The following is a 22,473-nucleotide window of genomic DNA, read 5'->3' as shown; positions in this document are numbered from 1 at the left end:
AAATGTTTTCATCGGTTTGTAGAAGCACAAACTCTACATATAATGTGTAATTTGCATGTAAATTGATTAATAAATGAAAGCTATGACGTACCTTGAAGTTGTAAATTACTTACCTGAGTAAAATAAGATCAAAGTTTGGCCACCTGTAGCTGAGCTTGACGTCTATCGATTTCGTTCATAATTGGCACCCTTGCAGATACGCATCCGTTGAGCAAGGTGTGCAAGTTCCATGCAAATCCCCAGATAACAAACGAAATACAAAATTGAAAAAAATTGTAGAAAAAAAAAATTATTATATATATATATATATATATATATATATATATATATATATATATATATATATATATATATATATATATATATATATATATATATATATCCTGCACATACATATTACAATTATTACCAAATATCAAATTATAACACTAAAACATACTAACCTATTGAAATTGGTCCGAATTGTGGGTCCTCAAGGTGGCACTGCATTGGGCGCTAGTAGGCACTTGCTGGATCACCTTCCTCAGGAGCCTGTCTCGGCTTGTTGTAGGGAGGGAGGTCTAGGAAGGTGTGTGAGGAGGGTCTAGGAGGGTTGAGGAAGGTGTGTGAGGAAGGTTGAGGAGGTGTGTGAGGAAGGTTGAGGAGGGTGTGAAGAAGGTTGAGGTGGTGTGTGAGGAAGGTTGAGGAGGTGTCTGTGCGCCACCATCTCTCACTGGATATTACTCTTATTCGCGCTAAAGCGGCTTTCTTTTACTGATAAAGACGGCGACCGAGTGCCAGATTTGCTGCTCTTATCTTCTGGCACTATCTCTTTATAAGAGTTTGTGCAGTAGATGCAACAATGCGCTATTCCAGGAATGATAATGGAGCGCGCGTCGACACAGTCCGCACTCAATCGGACACACGAGGTGACAGAGGGCTGGGACCTCCTTATGGCCCCACCATGGATGAGAAGGTTGCCAATGAGTGTATATTTACTCCTTATGCATACAGAGATAAAAAGGAATAACAGAATAATAGAATAACAGAATACAGAATAAAAAGGAATTAAGCTGCCAGGATATTCCCACATAATTTATGGTCCTCAACGAACCGGATTCAAGATCCTGATTAGGATATCTATATATATATATATATAACATTAGTGCAATATTTTACACAATATTTACATATACATTAATTATAACAGGAAGACACTGATATACATTTTTCTAGCCTAACTTTTTCAATCTCGGCTCATAGCAAACAGAACTTACAACAAGCACTCTTATTGTTCCGAGGCCTGTACCAATGCAAAGTTACAACACTTTGACGATTTAATAACCACACATAAGGCCAATACAAATACTGCAGCCACAGCTTCCCAAAACCAGACACAACCAGAAGTCAAATTGCCATCACTCAGTCTCCCTACTTTCTCTGGTACAGAGGACGAGAGTTGGGACAACTTCTGGAACAAATTTGTTGATTCTGTGCATTCTAATGCCAATGTAGTAAAGACAACAAAATTTACATATTTGCATGGACTATCAGACTTCTAACCCATAAGCTGTTGGACATTAACCCTCCAAATAGTACAGCTGACTCACTCCAAACATTTAGATTGGAGCTTGAGTCCTTGCTCAAGGCACTTAAAAATAAAGTGAACCTGGACGAATCTGATTGGATAATCCAAGTCCATATGAAATGCAAATTACCCAGTGACGTACTGGATAAGTTGTTTGTCTTATATAACAAGTCTTCTCTGACTGTAAAGGAGATAAGCGAAGGTTTGCATTCCGTAATAGAGAGACAAAGAGATAACCCAGATGGAAAAGGGACATCTAATCATTTGTCTACCACTAATAGTAAACAACAGAGTACAAACAGTACTCCAAACAAATTTAAAAGAATTTCCCCCTCCCCAAAGTGGAAACAAGGCAGTATGGGCACATATGTAGTTGGTCGCTCCAAACCTACAGTTAACGTGTCACCCAAATCAGTGACTCCCCAAGATGCTGTTAACGTCTGGAAACCATGTGTGTTCTGTGAACAACCACATTCCATATACTATTGTAAAGTTTACCCCGATCGTGCTACTCGCATAAAACGACTCAAGGAGTTACGTAAATGTACCAAGTGTATAAGAGCACACAATCCCGACACCTGTACAACTCAAATACGCACCTGCAATAGGTGCCATAAGGGTCAACACCATACAGCACTTTGTGGGGACTCAAGTACAAAGATTGCCAAACCACAGGAGGAGGAAGGAACTACCACTTCAGAACAGCTTTGTACTGTGTTACCTGACATAAGTGTCTTGTCAACAAGGTCTGATCATAAATCAACTCTACCCACTGCTCAATTGATCATTATAAATGGAGAGTCCAAAGCCACCGTACATGGATTATTTGACCAAGGATACCAAATGAGTTTTATATCAAAGGGGTTGGTAGATGCTCTGAAACTTACACCTGTAAGAGAGACACGAATAGACATAGCAAAATTCCTGACTAACACAGGTGCCCGAGTCTTCAAGGTAGTACAACCCAAAGTACGTTTAGGAGGATATGTCCGAAAGATACAAGCTCTGGTAATAGATAGATTCCCAACAGACCTGTATGTATATGGTCTAGGGACACCAGCCAAATTCCTGAAAGAAAAGAGAATCCATTTGGCTGATAAAATCACATCAGACCACCTTTCCAATATTGGAATCCTTAGTGGATCAGATGTCCACCATAAGTTTATCAAAGGAAAGGAAGAAAAACAAGGAATGCACTTGTTACCATCTGCAGGTGGCTATTTGCTAACAGGCCCAGTATTATGGCTGAAACAACACGCACCTGTAGACCACCAACATGCCAACCCAGTAATGGTTGCATGACTAGGAGAACAGTCTCCTCTGCAACTCAGAGACATGTCCGAGGATGAGCTTGATCCCCCTGTACATAAACTATGGGACTTGGCAACTCTCGGCATTGTCCCTGAACAACCTAGCCCAGATGATGACTGGACTTACAAACAATACCTGGACTCGGTTATCTACAGAGATAATCAATACTGGGTCAGGTTATCATGGAAGCTGAATCACCCTCAGCTAGCCGTGAACTATTTTATGGCACAAAACCAATTAAGATCACAGGTGTTGCGCTTACGAAGACAACCTGAGAACTTAAAGTTGTATCATGAAATAATACAGAAGCAACTCGATGACAAATTTATCGAAGTTGTCACTAATCATAACCCAAAGGAAGGGCACTACCTGCCACACCACCCTGTACAGTAAAATTCTGCTACTACCCCACTACGGATAGTATTTAATTGCAGCGCTAAGACAAGGCAGAGTAGTATTTCGTTAATTGACTGTCTTCAAACTAGCCCTAGCCTGACACAAAGGCTATACGATGTGCTGTTAAAGTTCCGTATTGGGACTTATACATATATGGCTGACATCAGTAAGGCTTTCCTTTGGGTAGGTCTCCAAGAAGAAGACCGGAACTACAGAAAGATCCTATGGATCAAGGATCCTAACTATCCAAACAGTGAATTAATCACTTACAGGTTTCCGAATGTTTTGCTTGGGGCCACTTCTTCACCTTTTCTGCTTCAAGCTACTTTAGATATGCACTTGAAGAAGTCCAATAGCCCAAACAAAACAGAAATTAGTAAAAACTTGTATGTGGATAATTTTCAAGGAACAACCAACAGTGAGAGTAAACTGTTGAACATATACCATGAGGTCAATTGAGAATTAATGGGAGCCAATATGCCTCTCCAGTCGTGGGTCTCCAACAATGCCAAATTAAATCAACTGATCGCAACTGAATTTCCTGACTACCAGGTACCCGAAAGGACAAAAGTACTAGGCGTCGAATGGAACACGACAACAGATCAGTTGACAATGAAGTCGGTGGAGCCCGATACCACTAACTTAACAATGAGAAAATTACTCTCACAAGTCAGCAAACCCTTTGATCCATTAGGACTATTAAGTCCACTCTTAATTAATGGAAAGTTGATAATGCAGGAATGTTGGCAACAAAAGATTGACTGGGATGATCTTCTAACACCTACCTTACAAGAAAAATGGCAAGAGCTAGTGAAAGATTTAAGTATCCTAGAGTCTGTCAAGTTCCCTCGGAACACAGTAGTAAATGAAAATGAACCAATTAAGCTACATGTATTTTGTGATGCCTCAGGAAAGGCTTATGGCACAGTAGCTTACCTGGTCTCAAATGGGCAAGCCAATTTGCAAGCATCAAAGGCCAGTGTGGCACCTTTAAAGAAAAGATCATTGCCACAACTGGAATTAACAGCCTTACTGCTAGGTGTAAGATTGGCTCATTATCTGATCAAGGCCTTAAGGGGGCATTACCTCGTTAAGCAACATCCACTTTGAAGAAACAGTGGTATGGTCAGATAATGAGGCAGTGTTACAGGGGTTAAAAACAATAATAGTAAGAATCCTTACGTGAGTAACCGCATTAAGGAAATACGAGAGTTGTCAGCAGGGTATAAACTAAGATGTGTACCCACCAAAAAGAATCCAGCTTACTATCTCTCCCGAGGCCTGACTTTACAGCAATTAACAAAGGCAGAGATGTGGTTCAATGGACCTCAGTGGCTAATCAGCGACCAGTGGCCTGAACAAAAGCCATAAGTCATTGTAACCAATGTCACTGTTCCCACTGAGAACCCAGAACTACCTCGGACTTTGGTAATTGATCCTACTCGGTACTCTGAACTGAACAAACTAATAGGTGTCACCCAAGTAGTGTTTGATTTTCTAAAGAAAATAGGAATCAAGCATAAATTTCCTAGTGCCCTAAGGTACAGGGTCAAAAGAGCTCAGATAGACACAATCATGACAGAATTTGACAATGTTCCTAAGAACCTACAAAGTGATCTGGGTCTCTGGTTAGACACCGACAATTATAACATAATCAGATGCGGAGGCCGCTTACAGCATGCTGACATAGATCTGGAAGCAAAAAATCCAATATTGCTCCATCGTCACCAAATAGTAAGCAAATTAATTGTTACACATACACAAAGACAGCACTCTGCATGGTGGGGTATTAGATACTCTCACGGACTTAAGACAACAGTATTGGCTACCCCAAGGTAGGCAAACAGTGAAATCAATAATTAAATCCTGTGTTATTTGCCGGAGATATGATGCCAGAGTGTGTCCTTATCCAGGCCCTCCTCCACTTCCGAAGGAACGATTTGTACATATTCGTCCCTTTGAGACTACAGAAGTAGATTTCACAGGAGCACTCTTCCCTGTCTCTTCTGAATTCTGGTGAGCCCACTCATTTGGACTCTCGGACTCACACCCTTTCTTGTCTTGATCTTTCTCTCTGCTCTTCTTCTCTTTACTTAGATTTCACGTGGCAGATTCTTGATGACCTCCATGGAAGTGATCATTTCCCCATCCTTGTTTCCTTTTTCTCTTTTCGCCCTTCCCTCTCTTTCCCTAGGTGGCAGTTTGCAAAGGCGGACTGGATCCTATTTACCCTCAGTGCTGCTCTTTCTGACCTCTCCCTTCTGCCTCTCTCTCGCGCTCTCCTCCTTTTTCATGACACTGTCTTCAACGCTGCCCTCCGCTCTATTCCTCGCTCTTCCTCTCGGGGTCCACGGAAGTGCGTTCCCTGGTGGAATGCGAACTGTGCTAGGGCTGTCCGCTGTAAGCGTGCAGCCTGGAAGAGGCACCGCCGTAGGCAGACGACCGATTCTTTTCTTTTCTTTCAGAAAGCGAGTGAGGTGGCCCGTAGGGCCATCCATACGGCTAAACGTGAATGTTGGGCATCTTATGTCTCAAATATTACGTCCGAAACCCCTCTGACCCAGATCTGGAAGTGTATCCGCAAGATAGCGGGTAAGTTCGTTCCCGATGTTTCACCAGTCCTTCACCTCCATGATACTCTTGTGGCGGACCCGTTGCAGGTCGCTTCCGAACTGGGTTCCCACTTTTCTTCTGTTAGCCCTTGTCTTCATCTTCCCCAATCTTTCCTTCTTCCTAAACCTGTCCTTGAGTCTCGTCCTTTAGATTTCTGCACTCATCTTCAGCAACCCTATAATGATCCCTTCTCTCTCTCTCTGAACTTCGTTCTGCCCTGGCTCTCTGCGGTTCTACGGCGGCGGGCTCCGATGGTATTCATTATGAGATGCTTCGCCATCTCCCTCCGTGCACGTCTCAGTATTTACTGAGTCTGTATAATCGGATCTGGGTGTCGTCGTCAGTCCCTGAGGACTGGCTCGATGCCGTTGTCCTCCCTGTTTGCAAACCGGGGTCTCTGGGTACTTCCCCTTAGGACTTTCGCCCTATTGCTCTCACAAGTTGTGTCTGCAAACTCTTTGAACGTATGGTTAACGTTTGTCTCATGTGGTTCCTGGAACACCATCACCTCCTCTCCCCTTCTCAATTTGGTTTCCGCAAGTGCCGCAGCACGACAGATGTCCTGGTGAACTTGGAGGTCTATATTCGTACTACTTTTGCTGCGAAGACCTCCGTTGTTGCCGTCCTTTTTGACCTGGAAAAGGCTTATGACACCACTTGGCGATATCATATTCTATCTCAACTTCATTCTTTTGGCCTTCGTGGTCATCTCCCTCTCTCGTCGTTTCTTTCGGGTGCGCCTTGGTACCGCTCTCTCTCTGCCTCTTTTCAGCAATACGAAGGTGTTCCCCAGGGTAGTGTTCTGAGCACTACTCTTTTTCTGGTTGCCCTCAATGGTCTTCTTTCCTCTCTTCCTTCTGGTGTCTTCTCCGCTCTCTATGTCGATGATCTTACCCTTTGCTGTCAGGGTGATGATTCGCCTCTCCTTCAGCGCCGGCTTAAACTTGCAATTGATGCCGTGTCATCTTGGGCCACCGATCATGGCTTCAAGTTCTCTACTTCTAAGACTTGTGCCATGACTTTTACGTGGAAACGGGTCGTTCTTCGTCCCTCTTTGTCACTTTATGGTCATCCCCTTGAATACAAAGATTCCGCAAAGCTTTTGGGGTTATTCCTTGACACTCGTTTGTCTTGGTCTCCCCATATCTCTTACCTCCGTGTTGAGTGCTCTAAGGCCCTTACCCTCCTTCGGGTCTTGTCCCATACTTCTTGGGGGGCAGATAGGCGCACTCTCCTTGCTTTACATTCCTCTCTCGTCCTGTCTAAGCTCGATTATGGTTGCCCTGCTTACTTGTCTGCTTCTCCTTCTACTCTTCGCCGTCTTGATGCTTTGCACCATACTGGGTTGCGCCTCAGTTCTGGTGCCTTTCGTTCGACTCCCATCCTTAGCTTGTATGTTGACACTGGCTTCCTGTCTCTCCAGGACCGCCGTGATCGCTACTGTCTTCGCTATCTTGCGCGGTCCTTGCAACATCCTTCCTCTCGCGTCTGTCGTGCTTTAACTTTTACCCCTCCTGCGGTTCCTGTTCCTCTTCACCACCTCCCTCTTTCTGTCCGGTTATCTCGCCTACAGGATTCTCTTTCCGTTTGTATTTCTAATGTTTCTCCTCGTGTTGTTCCTTCTTTGCCCCCGTGGAGAGTCCCTCTTCCGCGGTTTTGTACATCCTTGACCCGTATCACTAAAGCTTTTACCCCTCCTACGGTTCTAAAACGCCTTTTCCTCGAGCACTTTTCTTCTCACTCCCGCTCCGTTTCTGTCTTCACTGATGGGTCTAAGTCTGCGGATGGTGTTGGCTACTCTGTTGTTTTTCCTGATCGCACTTATATGTGCCGCTTACCTCCGGAGACTAGCATCTTTACAGCGGAGCTTTATGCTATTCTCTATGCTCTTCATCTCCTGCTTTCTCGTTGTCAGTCTTCCTTTGTAGTTGTTGTTGACTCTCGTAGTGCCCTCATGGCTCTCGGGTCCTTTAATCCGGTTCATCCAGTAGTTGTCGAGATCCAGCATTGGCTGTTTCTTGTTCACAGTAAATTTAAGTCGGTTGAGTTTTGTTGGGTTCCCAGCCATATTGGTGTGTCTTTAAATGAGCGTGCGGATGCTGCCGCCAAGGAAGCTGTCCGCTCTTGTCCCATCTCTCGTAAAGGTATTCCATATTCCGACTTTTACCCGGTTGTCCATTCCTCCGTCCTTACCCGTTGGCAGGCTTCTTGGTCGTCTCTTACTGGTAACAAACTACGTACTCTTAAATGTTGTGTTTCCTCGTGGCCATCCTCCTACCATCGTAACCGGCGTTGGAAAACGGCTCTGGCGAGGTTGAGTATTGGCCATACTCGCTTAACCCATGGTCACTTGATGGAGCGCCGCCCTGCTCCTTATTGTCCTAGTTGCATTGTCCCTCTTACGGTCGTGCATGTCCTTCTTGAATGTCCTGACTTCCAGGACGAACGTGTGTCTTGCTTTCCGACCGCTCCTCGCGGTCACCTGTCCCTCAATAGAATTCTTGGTGACTCGGATACTTTTGATATCGTTCGCCTTATGCGTTTTTGTTCCCGTATTGGCATCCTTGGTGATATTTAGCGCCCTCTGATTATTCTGCACATTTGATGGTGCTACATAGCCTTCCCGGTTTGGTGCCTTCTTTTGATAATTACTTACTTACTTACTTCACAGGAGCACTAACACTAAAAGGCACCAAGGACAGGAAACCAGTAAAAGCCTATATCTGTCTTTTTACTTGTGCCACAACAAGAGCAGTCCATCTAGAAGTGACTCCCAATATGAATGCCGAAGCATTCTTACAGGCTTTCCGCAGGTTTGCTTCACGTAGATCCTGTCCTAAGTTAATGATCTCAGACAATGGGTCCAACTTAGTGGCAGGAGAAGCATGTCTGAGGAAAATCTGGACACACCCAAAGGTAAACACGGCCCTAAATCAACGGCAGTGCCACTGGAAATTCATACCTCCCAGAGCACCATGGCTCGGAGGCTTCTATGACGGCATGATTGGTATGGTGAAATGTTCTCTACAAAAACCCTACACCACCAAAAGATTAACCTACAGGAGCTCGAAACCGTAGTCATAGAGATAGAAGCATGAGTTAATATCTGACCACTTACCTACCTCTCTGATGATGTTTTGCAGCATGAACCATTAAGTCCAGCTCATCTGATGCATGGGAGCCCTCTCAACACCCTTGTGTCCCTTACGGACGAGGAACCAGAGGATCCTTTGTATGTCCGAGAGAGTGATTTGGTTCAACGTTTCAAACATCTATCAAGGGTGATAAGTAGGTGGAATGACGTATGGACTTGAGAATACCTTACAGCTCTGAGGGAGTATCATTATGGGGCAAACAACCCCTACAACAGAATTAACTTGAACCCTGCTGACATAGTTCTGGTGGATAGCGATGGGCCTCACTCAGAGTGGTCTATAGGCCAAATAGTCTCTGTTCATCCAGACAGCCAGGGCATCTTGAGAATAGTGAAAGTAAAATGCCGAGGCAACACTACTCTCAAAACATTAGAGAAATTAGTTCCTTAAAGAACTGGCAGGAAAAGAAAACGTTCAACGACTTCCAGCACCCGATACGCCAGTACGGGACATACATACCCAAAGGACTGCAACACAACAATGTCAACTCAAATTAAAGCAGCACTATAATTCTGTAGGAGAAGAATAAAGTGATCGCAGTGCTTGCTGGGACTTCGACCCGTGTTCTTCCCCCCCCCCCCCCCCCGGAATTATGTCAGAAATCTGACACACATGGTTATCCCCTTTAAGTATCACCTTAAAGAAAGAGAATGGGTGATTCCATGACATCATCGATGCCACGTATTTACATTACCCTAATTCTGTTTAAACAACAGTCTAGTGTTTAAATTAAATAAAAAAGTGTTCACTAAGACTGAATATAATTACTAACACCAAAATATAGCTTGACTCCCTTGTTACTGTAAAATTAAATCTAGAAGTAGAACCACCAAAACATTGGAACAAGGAGGGAGCGGCATCACTTACAAACTGAAACAATAACATCAGGACACACGCTGTAGAGAGTCGCCATAGAAGCTGATTTAACTTGTCAGACACCCAGATTACGTGTCAACAAGCGTGTAACCAGCAACACAGCCTCTCAGCAACCACAGCAACAACAGTATCCGTCTTACCAAGTATTTACGTTTAATTTGTGCTCAATTTATTCATAAATAGGTAGGCAGTAATTATGTATGGAGAAAACACACCAACACGTACGCTTACACAGCTTAACACTCATATTTCATGTCATTCCTGTAATTATATGTTTAGGGAACCTTCCTTACATCCCAAACAGGTAATTGTGATTTGGAGTAACAAAAAGCTGAGCAGACAGTTGGACCTTACATATAATTATTACCTAGCAGTACACCAAGCTTTGTAGCCTCAGACAGCCACCATTACCTGGCACTCAGAGGCACAAGACCACACCCATCTTTGATGCTACAATTACACAGCCTTAGCAGGCCCCTTCAACAGGAACAGCTAAGCCCTCTTTTTGTACAATACTGAAAAAGTAGTGCTCATAATTATTAATTAATCATTGCCATAATAGTAGTAGATTAGACCACCATAAGTGGTCTAATAATTTAGTAATAATAATGATTTATAATTTAGATTTATAAGGTAAACAATTTGTGGTTTAAGAAGGAGCCATCTCAAAGTGGTCAAAGCTGCAAATTGTCCCCCCAAATTGTGTGAGATGAATTCAGGCAGCTGAATCAGTACATACAGTCCACTCACTTAATTACTTACTCACTTTATTATTTACTTGCTTAATTAGCTAACTAAGAACTAACTATGAAAATTAATCAGATAACAATTATCTTATTAAGGTCAATTAAAAATAAACAGAAATACTTAATAATCACAGAATAAAAAGGAATTATGCTGCCAGGATTTTCCCACATATATATAATGCTATTGTGGTATTTCATTCTGGTGCAATAATATTTCTGGCTGCCTGTATTTCATTTATATGTTTGTATATTTCTTTGTTACCCTTACTTAAATTATATTGCTTTGCTGATTTAAGCAGTTGAATTATTTACCCTAGACATTTGTAGTAGTCAATGCCGGATATTTGTATATTTTGATTACTACAAAAGCAGAGGAACCATACCAAGAGGTCAAGGGTCATACCACTACCTCTCGGATGATGTTTCAAATCGTGAACCATTGAGTCCAGCCCATCGGATTTATGGGGGACTTCTAAGACCTCTCGTGTCCCTGACGGACGAGGAATCTGAAGATCCGTCTTATGTCAGAGAGAGTGACTTGGTACAACGTTTCAAACATATCTCACGAGTGATAAGTCGGTTGAATGATGTATGGACTCGAGAATACCAAACTGCTCTGAGGGAGTATCATTACGGGGCCAACAGTTCCTACAACAAAATTACCTTGAATCTTGGTGACATAGTTCTTATGGACAGTGATGGGCCACGCTGAGAGTGGCCTATAGGCCAATTATCCAGACCGCCAGGACATCTTGAGAATGGTGAAAGTAAAGTACCAAGCCAACACAACTCTCAAAACATTAGAAAAATTAGTTCCTTTAGAACTGGCAGGAAAGGAAGACATTCAAAGACTTCTATCCCCCGAAGCGCCAGTACGGGACATACGTCCAGAAAGGACTGCTGCACGACAGTGCAAGCTCAAATTAAAGCAACTTTATAATTCAGAGGTCGAGGAATAAAATGGTCGCAGTCCTAACCCTTGAACTTCGACCCATATTTCTCGCCCCCGGAATTATGTCTGAAATCCGACACACATGTTAACATAGTATAGTTAGCCATTAACAAAGCTAAGGAAAATTGGAGATTCTGGGACATCATCACAGCAAACCCATATTTACACATCATGTATATTTAAACTCCACAGTTATTCCTTAAACCACAGTCTAGTGTTTAAACTTATTAAAATAGTATTCACTATGACTGGTTCTTAGATAATTATACCATAAAACCACAGGCTCCCTTGCTATTGTTAAATAAACCTAGAATATTGACAGAGTATTGGAATCAAATATTATTGGAACACCGCCTTGGGAAGGCGGTGTCATTGTCTCGGAAAAAATGCAAAATCACGACACACGAGACATAGTGCTCCCAGAGATTTTGCAACATGCTTCACACACGATAGGTTATTCTATCGTAGTCCTGCCACAGGAACCTCTACAAAACTGAGACAGCTGAGTATTCGTCTTACCGATTATTTATAACCGGTAATAATATAATCGTTCTTGGCCATTAACTGTTTAGATAGGTTTTGGCAGTTATGAAGTGGGGTTTAACCACCAACAAAGTGAATAGTGTTTTACTCAGCAACACACCCCCATTTAATTCATGTCACACCTGTACTTTATATGTTAATGGAGCCATTATTAAAGCCCATTCTTTTATAGGTTAACTTGTGATATGGAGATAATAGACCAACTGGCCACCTATAACCTGTGATTTTTCCTTGTTTTGAGTTCCCCAGCAGCTGCCTCACAGTGTCAGCCAGCATTACATGGCACAGCTAGACTACATGTGCCACATCCTAATTTGATGAAGGAACTGTCTATCAGGCCTTATCAACCACACAGTTGAGGCTCCCTTTAAGTTGTATACTAATATAATTATAAGATAGAGTAGTACTAACCAATGTAGTTTATTTACCACCATATCTGGTATAATTTATATGAATAAAAGGTAACTGTGAATAGCTTATTATAAACCACTAATTGTGGCATAAGTTGTACATATCCAACCCAACTATGTGTAGCCGGCTAAAACCTGGCAGGTTGAACAACCCACTTATAATCATAACTGAAAATTGCAGTAAACTAAAAAATAATCAAATAAATATTACAAAATAAATATTCACTAAAAAGCAAATAATGCCTGCTAGGGTTACCCCACATGAAGCTACAATTTGACCTAGATAAACTGATGGAATGGTCCAACAAATGAGTTCTAAGGTACAACCTAAGTCAACGTAAGGTAATGAAATTAGACGGAGGAAATATGAGGCCAGACACATGATACCAAATGAGAGATGAAGTCCTACATGAAATGGACAGAGAGAAAGATCTAGGAGGTGAAATCATGCCAAACCTGTCTCCTGAAGCCTACATCAAATTAATAATATCAGCGGTGTATGCAAGGCTGGCTAACATTAGAACTGCATTCATAAACTTGTGTACGGATTCCTTCAGAACTGTGTATATCACATATGTAACACCAATCCTGGAGTATGAGGCCCCAGCATGAAGCACTTCTCAACCTACTATGCAAAGCCCGATTTGCCTAATAGGCCGAGTAATTGTCTTTATTTTCAAAAACAAATTTCCAGTTGGTTTATTTGAATTATTATTATTATATTATATTAAAAACATAAATTATTGACATAGTTATGTTAGTTTAGGTTAGGTTAGAATAGGGTAGGTTAAGTTAGGTAGGCTTGGTAAGATTCGGTCATATATCTACATTAGTTTTAAGTCAAATTAAACAAAATTAACTCATACATCATGAAATGAATAGCTTTATTATTTCATAAAATTTTATTTTATAAATTTGAAAAAGATATTAATTAAAAAAAACTTGACTTATTAGGCAAATTGGGTCTTGCATAGTAGGCCGAGAAGTGCATTGTGGCTACTAGGTACATATATATATATATATATATATATATATATATATATATATATATATATATATATATATATATATATATATATATATATATATATATATATATATATATATATATTAGTATATTTTGGTAGCAGTCTTTCCTGTAGACATATTTTATTAAATATGACCGAAAAAGTAAGATTAATAATTCTAACACGAATTTTCTCAATCTTTCGTACATTATGCTTCACTGTTGGAGGTAAATCAAAAATCACTTCTCCAAAATTCATTTTTATTTCTAGTCTGACGCGACACGGGCGCGTTTCGTAAAACTTATTACATTTTCAAAGACTTCACAAATACACAACTGATTAGAACTTGCGTTTCCCTGATTTTATATCTACATTTGAGTGAGGTGGGAAGGGTGATGTGGCATTACATTTGAGTAAGGTGGGAAGGATGATGTGGCATTAGAGGATATTAATAGGGTATTAAAAGTATCAACACAAGACAGAACACGAAACAATGGATATTGAATAGAAGTGTTTGTAGAAAGCCTATTGGTCCATATTTCTTGATGCTTCTATATTGGAGCGGAGTCTTGAGGTGGGTAGAATATAGTTGTGCAATAATTGGCTGTTGATTGCTGGTGTTGACTTCTTGATGTGTAGTGCCTCGCAAACGTCGAGCCGCCTGCTATCGCTGTATCTATCGATGATTTCTGTGTTGTTTACTAGGATTTCTCTGGCGATGGTTTGGTTATGGGAAGAGATTATATGTTCCTTAATGGAGCCCTGTTGTTTATGCATCGTTAAACGCCTAGAAAGAGATGTTGTTGTCTTGCCTATATACTGGGTTTTTTGGAGCTTACAGTCCCCAAGTGGGCATTTGAAGGCATAGACGACGTTAGTCTCTTTTAAAGCGTTCTGTTTCGTGTCTGGAGAGTTTCTCATGAGTAGGCTGGCCGTTTTTCTGGTTTTATAGTAAATCGTCAGTTGTATCCTCTGATTTTTGTCTGTAGGGATAACGTTTCTATTAACAATATCTTTCAGGACCCTTTCCTCTGTTTTATGAGCTGTGGAAAAGAAGTTCCTGTAAAATAGTCTAATAGGGGGTATAGGTGTTGTGTTAGTTGTCTCTTCGGAGGTTGCATGGCTTTTCACTTTCCTTCTTATGATGTCTTCGATGAAACCATTGGAGAAGCCGTTATTGACTAGAACCTGCCTTACCCTACAGAGTTCTTCGTCGACTTGCTTCCATTCTGAGCTGTGGCTGAGAGCACGGTCGACGTATGCGTTAACAACACTCCTCTTGTACCTGTCAGGGCAGTCGCTGTTGGCATTTAGGCACATTCCTATGTTTGTTTCCTTTGTGTAGACTGCAGTGTGGAAACCTCCGCCCTTTTCCATGACTGTTACATCTAGAAAAGGCAGCTTCCCATCCTTTTCCGTCTCGTAAATGAAACGCAGCACGGAACTCTGCTCAAATGCCTCCTTCAGCTCCTGCAGATGTCTGACATCAGGTACCTGTGTAAAAATGTCGTCAACATACCTGCAGTATATGGCCGGTTTCAAGTTCATGTCGACTAAGACTTTTTGCTCGATGGTACCCATGTACAAGTTTGCAAACAGGACACCTAGGGGAGAACCCATAGCGACCCCATCTACTTGCTTATACATGTGCCCATCCGGGCTCAAGAAGGGTGCCTCTTTAGTACAAGCTTGGAGTAGTTTCCTCAGAATACTTTCTGGCATGTCAAGAGGAGTACAGGCTGGATCACGATACACTCTGTCGGCTATCATTCCGATTGTCTCGTCCACAGGTACGTTGGTAAACAGCGATTCTACGTCCAACAAGGCTACGTCCATATGGAGGACCTATGGCAATTCCACGACCAAGAGATGGCTTCCTGAACCTTGCAGGAATTAACCTCACTGAGGACCAAGTCACTCTCCTAAATCTGGGCATAAACTGTCATGTTATGTCCAGACCGAGTGAAATGGCCCGGAAAGTGGAGTTGGAAATTCTGTTGGACGACATATTCGACCTCGAGACACAAAAGAAGGTCACTACCAAAGATACCTTACAAGCAGAACTTATTGCAGAAGGAGGAAAGAATCGAGGCAACTACAGAAGCACCATACTGTCCCCCGAGCTTAGAGCGGCAGCTAAAAGCCTTCGTGAGAACAAGGAGATAGTTGTCAGGAGAGGTGACAAGTCGCCAATATATGTCATTCTTAAAAAAGACGAATATCTGGCGAAAATGAACATCATACTCTCTGACCAAACTAAGTTCCAAAGGGTAACGAAGGACACTACAGCCGAATTAAAAGCAAAGGTCAACAAACTGATCGAAACTGTGAACGCCAAGAAATCCGGACTCCACCTGCCAAAGATCATTGGGGAATATAAACCTGGATATGCGTATGGAAATGTCAAGACGCACAAGCCTGGAAACCCACTTCGGCCAATCATTAGCCAGATACCCACACCCACGTACAGATTGGCGAAGCGACTCAACGGCCTGCTGACTCCTTATGTTCCTTGCGCCTTCAGCCTGAAGTCTCCAAAGGAATTTGTGGACTTACTGCGGGGCGCACGGGCCACAGGGATAAGAGCCTCGTTGGACGTAAAATCGCTGTTTACCAACGTACCTGTGGACGAGACAATCGGAATGATAGCCGACAGAGTGTATCGTGATCCAGCCTGTACTCCTCTTGACATGCCAGAAAGTATTCTGAGGAAACTACTCCAAGCTTGTACTGAAGAGGCACCCTTCTTGAGCCCGGATGGGCACATGTATAAGCAAGTAGATGGGGTCGCTATGGGTTCTCCCCTAGGTGTCCTGTTTGCAAACTTCTATATGGGTACCATCGAGCAAAAAGTCTTAGTCGACATGAACTTGAAACCGGCCATATACTGCAGGTATGTTGACGACATTTTTACACAGGTACCTGATGTCAGACATCTGCAGGAGCTGAAGGAGGCATTTGAGCAGAGTTCCGTGCTGCGTTTCACTTACGAGACGGAAAAGGATGGGAAGCTGCCTTTTCTAGATGTAACAGTCATGGAAAAGGGCGGAGGTTTCCACACTGCAGTCTACACAAAGGAAACAAACATAGGAATGTGCCTAAATGCCAACAGCGACTGCCCTGACAGGTACAAGAGGAGTGTTGTTAATGCATACGTCGACCGTGCTCTCAGCCACAGCTCAGAATGGAAGCAAGTCGACGAAGAACTCTGTAGGGTAAGGCAGGTTCTAGTCAATAACGGCTTCTCCAATGGTTTCATCGAAGACATCATAAGAAGGAAAGTGAAAAGCCATGCAACCTCCGAAGAGACAACTAACACAACACCTATACCCCCTATTAGACTATTTTACAGGAACTTCTTTTCCACAGCTCATAAAACAGAGGAAAGGGTCCTGAAAGATATTGTTAATAGAAACGTTATCCCTACAGACAAAAATCAGAGGATACAACTGACGATTTACTATAAAACCAGAAAAACGGCCAGCCTACTCATGAGAAACTCTCCAGACACGAAACAGAACGCTTTAAAAGAGACTAACGTCGTCTATGCCTTCAAATGCCCACTTGGGGACTGTAAGCTCCAAAAAAACCAGTATATAGGCAAGACAACAACATCTCTTTCTAGGCGTTTAACGATGCATAAACAACAGGGCTCCATTAAGGAACATATAATCTCTTCCCATAACCAAACCATCGCCAGAGAAATCCTAGTAAACAACACAGAAATCATCGATAGATACAGCGATAGCAGGCGGCTCGACGTTTGCGAGGCACTACACATCAAGAAGTCAACACCAGCAATCAACAGCCAATTATTGCACAACTATATTCTACCCACCTCAAGACTCCGCTCCAATATAGAAGCATCAAGAAATATGGACCAATAGGCTTTCTACAAACACTTCTATTCAATATCCATTGTTTCGTGTTCTGTCTTGTGTTGATACTTTTAATACCCTATTAATATCCTCTAATGCCACATCATCCTTCCCACCTTACTCAAATGTAATGCCACATCACCCTTCCCACCTCACTCAAATGTAGATATAAAATCAGGGAAACGCAAGTTCTAATCAGTTGTGTATTTGTGAAGTCTTTGAAAATGTAATAAGTTTTACGAAACGCGCCCGTGTCGCGTCAGACTAGAAATAAAAATGAATTTTGGAGAAGTGATTTTTGATTTACCTCCAACAGTGAAGCATAATGTACGAAAGATTGAGAAAATTCGTGTTAGAATTATTAATCTTACTTTTTCGGTCATATTTAATAAAATATATATATATATATATATATATATATATATATATATATATAAATATATATATATATATATATATATATATATATATATATATATATATATATATATATATATATATATATGTCGTACCTAGTAGCCAGAACTCACTTCTCAGCCTACTATGCAAGGCCCGATTTGCCTAATAAGCCAAGTTTTCATGAATTAATTGTTTTTCGACTACCGAACCTACCTAACCTAACCTAACCTAACTTTTTCGGCTACATAACCCAACCTAACCTATAGAGATAGGTTAGGTTAGGTTAGGTAGGGTTGGTTAGGTTCGGTCATATATCTACGTTAATTTTAACTCCAATGAAAAAAAATTGACCTCATACATTATGAAATGGGTAGCTTTATCATTTCATAAGAAAAAATTTAGAGAAAATATATTAATACAGGAAAACTTGGCTTATTAGGCAAATCGGGCCATGTATAGTAGGCTGAGAAGTGAGTTCTGGCTACTAGGTACGACATATATATATATATGTCGTACCTAGTAGCCAGAACGCACTTCTCAGCCTACTATGCAAGGCCCGATAAGCCTAATAAGTCATGTTTTCATGAATTAATTGTTTTTCGACTACCTAACCTACCTAACCTAACCTAACCCAACTTTTTCGCTACCTAACCTAACCTATAAAGATAGGTTAGGTTAGGTTAGGTAGGGTTGGTTAGGTTCGGTCATATATCGACGTTAATTTTAACTCCAATTAAAAAAAATTGACCTCATACATAATGAAATGGGTAGCTTTATCATTTCATCAGAAAAAAATTAGAGAAAATATATTAATACAGGAAAACTTGGCTTATTAGGCAAATCGGGCCTTGCATAGTAGGCTGAGAAGTGCGTTCTGGTTACTAGGTACGACATATATATATATATATATATATATATATATATATATATATATATATATATATATATATATATATATATATATATATATATATTGGTGTATACTGGCAGCAGGTTTTCTTTCAAACATGTTTCATTGAATATGACCGCATATTCTGTATTTATTATTTTCTGGTTTAGGGCTTCTATCCCTCTAACTATTTTCTTAGCATCAGGGCTTAATTGAAATAGGAGTTCTCCAAAACTCATTTTCGTAATTTTAAGGTGAAGAAAAGAAGTGATTTACTATAGAGTGTATTACACTTATTTGTATAATTTGCACGACGTTTCGAACCTCCATGGTTCATTCTCAAGTGAACAGATCTTACAATACTAGTTGATTTTATACCCGCATTAGGTCAAGTGATAATACAATGAAGGTGAAAACATGGGGGGATACATAAGGGATAAATGTGAGGTGAAACATAGAGGCTGCAGAAGGCTTATTGGCCCATACGAGGCATCTCCTATCTAAACACAAAGATTAATCCAGTGTAATTGGCCTGTTATGTTGGACATTGTCTTCTGTGTTGGCATCGATATGTTCTTGTCTTGTCCTTACTCGCATGGTGGGTAGAGTAAATAGTTCCGTGATTTGGGTGTTCATGGTAGGTCGCTCTATTCTTATGTGAATTGCCTCAAGAATTTGTAATCTTCTTGAATCTTGGGTTTTGTCTATTATGCAAGTACTTGCATAATTGCATTATCACTTGACCTAATATGAAAATAAAGACAATTACTCGGCCTATTAGGCAAATCGGGCTTTGCATAGTACTTGCATTATCACTTGACCTAATGCGGGTATAAAATCAACTAGTATTGTAAGATCTGTTCACTTGAGAATGAACCATGGAGGTTCGAAACGTCGTGCAAATTATACAAATAAGTGTAATACACTCTATAGTAAATCACTTCTTTTCTTCACCTTAAAATTACGAAAATGAGTTTTGGAGAACTCCTATTTCAATTAAGCCCTGATGCTAAGAAAATAGTTAGAGGGATAGAAGCCCTAAACCAGAAAATAATAAATACAGAATATGCGGTCATATTCAATGAAACATATATATATATATATATGTCGTACCTAGTAGCCAGAACTCACTTTTCAGCCTACAATGCAAGGCCCGATTTGCCTAATAACCCAAGTTTTCATGAATTAATATATTTTCTCTAATTTTTTTCTTATGAAATGATAAAGCAACCCATTTCATTATGTAAGAGGTCAATTTTTTTTATTGGAGTTAAAATTAACGTAGATATATGACCGAACCTAACCAACCCTACCTAACCTAACCTATCTTTATAGGTTAGGTAGCCGAAAAAGTTAGGTTAGGTTAGGTTAGGTAGGTTAGGTAGTCGAAAAGCAATTAATTCATGAAAACTTGGCTTATTAGGCAAATCGGGCCTTGCATAGTAGGCTCAGAAGTGAGTTCTGGCTACTAGGTACGACATATATATATATATATATATATATATATATATATATATATATATATATATATATATATATATATATATATATATATATATATATATATATTGGTAGCAGTCTTTCCTGTAGACATATATTATTAAATATAACCGAAAAAGTAAGATTAATAATTCTAACACGAATTTTCTCAATCTTTCGTACATTTGTTTTCACTGTTGGAGGTAAATCAAAAATCAATTCTCCAAAATTCATTTTTATTTCTAGTCTGACGCGACACGAGCGCGTTTCGTAAAACTTATTAAATTTTCAAAGACTTTAGTTTACAAATACACAACTGAATAGAACTTACGCATCTCCGATTTTATATCTACATTTGAGTGAGGTGGATGGGGTGAGGTGGCATTAATAGGGTATTAATTTCATCAACACAAGACAGAACAAGAGGTGGCATTAATAGGGTATTAATTTCATCAACACAAGACAGAACACGAAACAATGGGTATTGAATAGAAGTGTTTGCAGAAAGCCTATTGGTCCATATTTCTTGATGCTTGTATATTGGAGCGGAGTCTTGAGGTGGGTAGAATATAGTTGTGCATTAATTGGCTGTTGAATGCTGGTGTTGACTTCTTGATGTGTAGTGCCTCGCAAACGTCAAGCCACCTGCTATCGCTGTATCTATCGATGATTTCTGTGTTGTTTACTAGGATTTCTCTGGCGATGGTTTGGTTGTGGGAAGAGATTATATGTTCCTTAATGGAGCCCTGTTGCTTATGCATCGTTAAACGCCTAGAAAGAGATGTTGTTGTCTTGCCTATATACTGGGTTTTTTGGAGCTTACGGTCCCCAAGAGGGCATTTGAAGGCATAGACGACGTTAGTCTCATTTAAAGCGTTCTGTTTTGTGTCTGGAGAGTTTCTCATGAGTAGGCTGGCCGTTTTTCTGGTTTTATAGTAAATCGTCAGTTGTATCCTCTGATTTTTGTCTGTAGGGATAACGTTTCTATTAACAATATCTTTCAGGACCCTTTCTTCCGTTTTATGAGCTGTGGAAAAGAAGTTCCTGTAAAATAGTCTAATAGGGGGTATAGGTGTTGTGTTAGTTGTCTCTTCAGAGGTTGCATGGCGTTTCACTTTCCTTCTTATGATGTCTTCGACGAAACCATTGGAGAAGCCGTTGTTGACTAGGACCTGCCTTACCCTACAGAGTTCTTCGTCGACTTGCTTCCATTCTGAGCTGTGGCTGAGAGCACGGTCGACATATGCGTTAACAACACTCCTCTTGTACCTGTCTGGGCAGTCGCTGTTGGCATTTAGGCACATTCTTATGTTCGTTTCCTTAGTGTAGACTGCAGTGTGGAAACCTCCGCTCTTTTCCATGACTGTTACATCTAGAAAGGGCAGCTTCCCATCCTTTTCCATCTCGTAAGTGAAACGCAGCACGGAACTCTGCTCAAATGCCTCCTTCAGCTCCTGCAGATGTCTGACATCAGGTACCTGTGTAAAAATGTCGTCAACATACCTGCAGTATATGGCCGGTTTCAAGTTCATGTCGACTAAGACTTTTTGCTCGATGGTACCCATGTAGAAGTTTGCAAACAGGACACCTAGGGGAGAACCCATGGCGACCCCATCTACTTGCTTATACATGTGCCCATACGGGCTCAAGAACGGTGCCTCTTTAGTACAAGCTTGGAGTAGTTTCCTCAGAATATTTTCTGGTATGTCAAGAGGAGTACAGGCTGGATCACGATACACTCTGTCGGCTATCATCCCGATTGTCTCGTCCACAGGTACGTTGGTAAACAGCGATTCTACGTCCAACGAGGCTCTTATCCCCGTGGCCCGTGTGCCCAGGCAGTAAGTCAACAAATTCCTTTGGAGACTTCAGGCTGAACGCGCAGGGAACATAAGGAGTCAGCAGGCCGTTCAGTCGCTTCGCCAGTCTGTACGTGGGTGTGGGTATCTGGCTAATGATTGGCCGAAGTGGGTTTCCAGGCTTGTGTGTCTTGACATTTCCATACGCATATCCAGGTTTTTATTCCTATTTTACAGGAACTTCTTTTCCACAGCTCATAAAACGGAGGAAAGGGTCCTGAAAGATATTGTTAATAGAAACATTATCCCTACAGACAAAAATCAGAGGATACAACTGACGATTTACTATAAAACCAGAAAAACGGCCAGCCTACTCATGAGAAACTCTCCAGACACAAAACAGAACGCTTTAAAAGAGACTAACGTCGTCTATGCCTTCAAATGCCCTCTTGG

At 41.1% G+C, this 22,473-nt stretch overlaps 1 protein-coding gene across 1 annotated transcript; it reads left to right on the top strand.

The window, feature by feature from the left end:
• Positions 1 to 1,924: 1,924 nt before the first annotated feature.
• Positions 1,925 to 2,869, top strand: LOC138369839 (uncharacterized). Its single transcript, XM_069333582.1, has one exon. The coding sequence runs from the start codon at positions 1,925 to 1,927 to the stop codon at positions 2,867 to 2,869; it is 945 nt and encodes a 314-aa protein (XP_069189683.1).
• The last annotated feature ends 19,604 nt before the right edge of the window (positions 2,870 to 22,473 follow it).

Source organism: Procambarus clarkii, chromosome 30, assembly GCF_040958095.1.
Source record: "Procambarus clarkii isolate CNS0578487 chromosome 30, FALCON_Pclarkii_2.0, whole genome shotgun sequence".
Classification (NCBI taxonomy): Eukaryota; Metazoa; Arthropoda; class Malacostraca; order Decapoda; family Cambaridae; genus Procambarus; species Procambarus clarkii.
The sequence above is the reverse complement of the archived record's forward strand: the minus strand, read 5'-3'. Positions and strand labels throughout refer to the sequence as shown.

Excerpts from the sequence above, each read along its gene's own strand:
- LOC138369839 (XM_069333582.1), top strand. The coding sequence starts at position 1,925 with ATGGGCACATATGTAGTTGGTCGCTCCAAACCTACAGTTAACGTGTCA.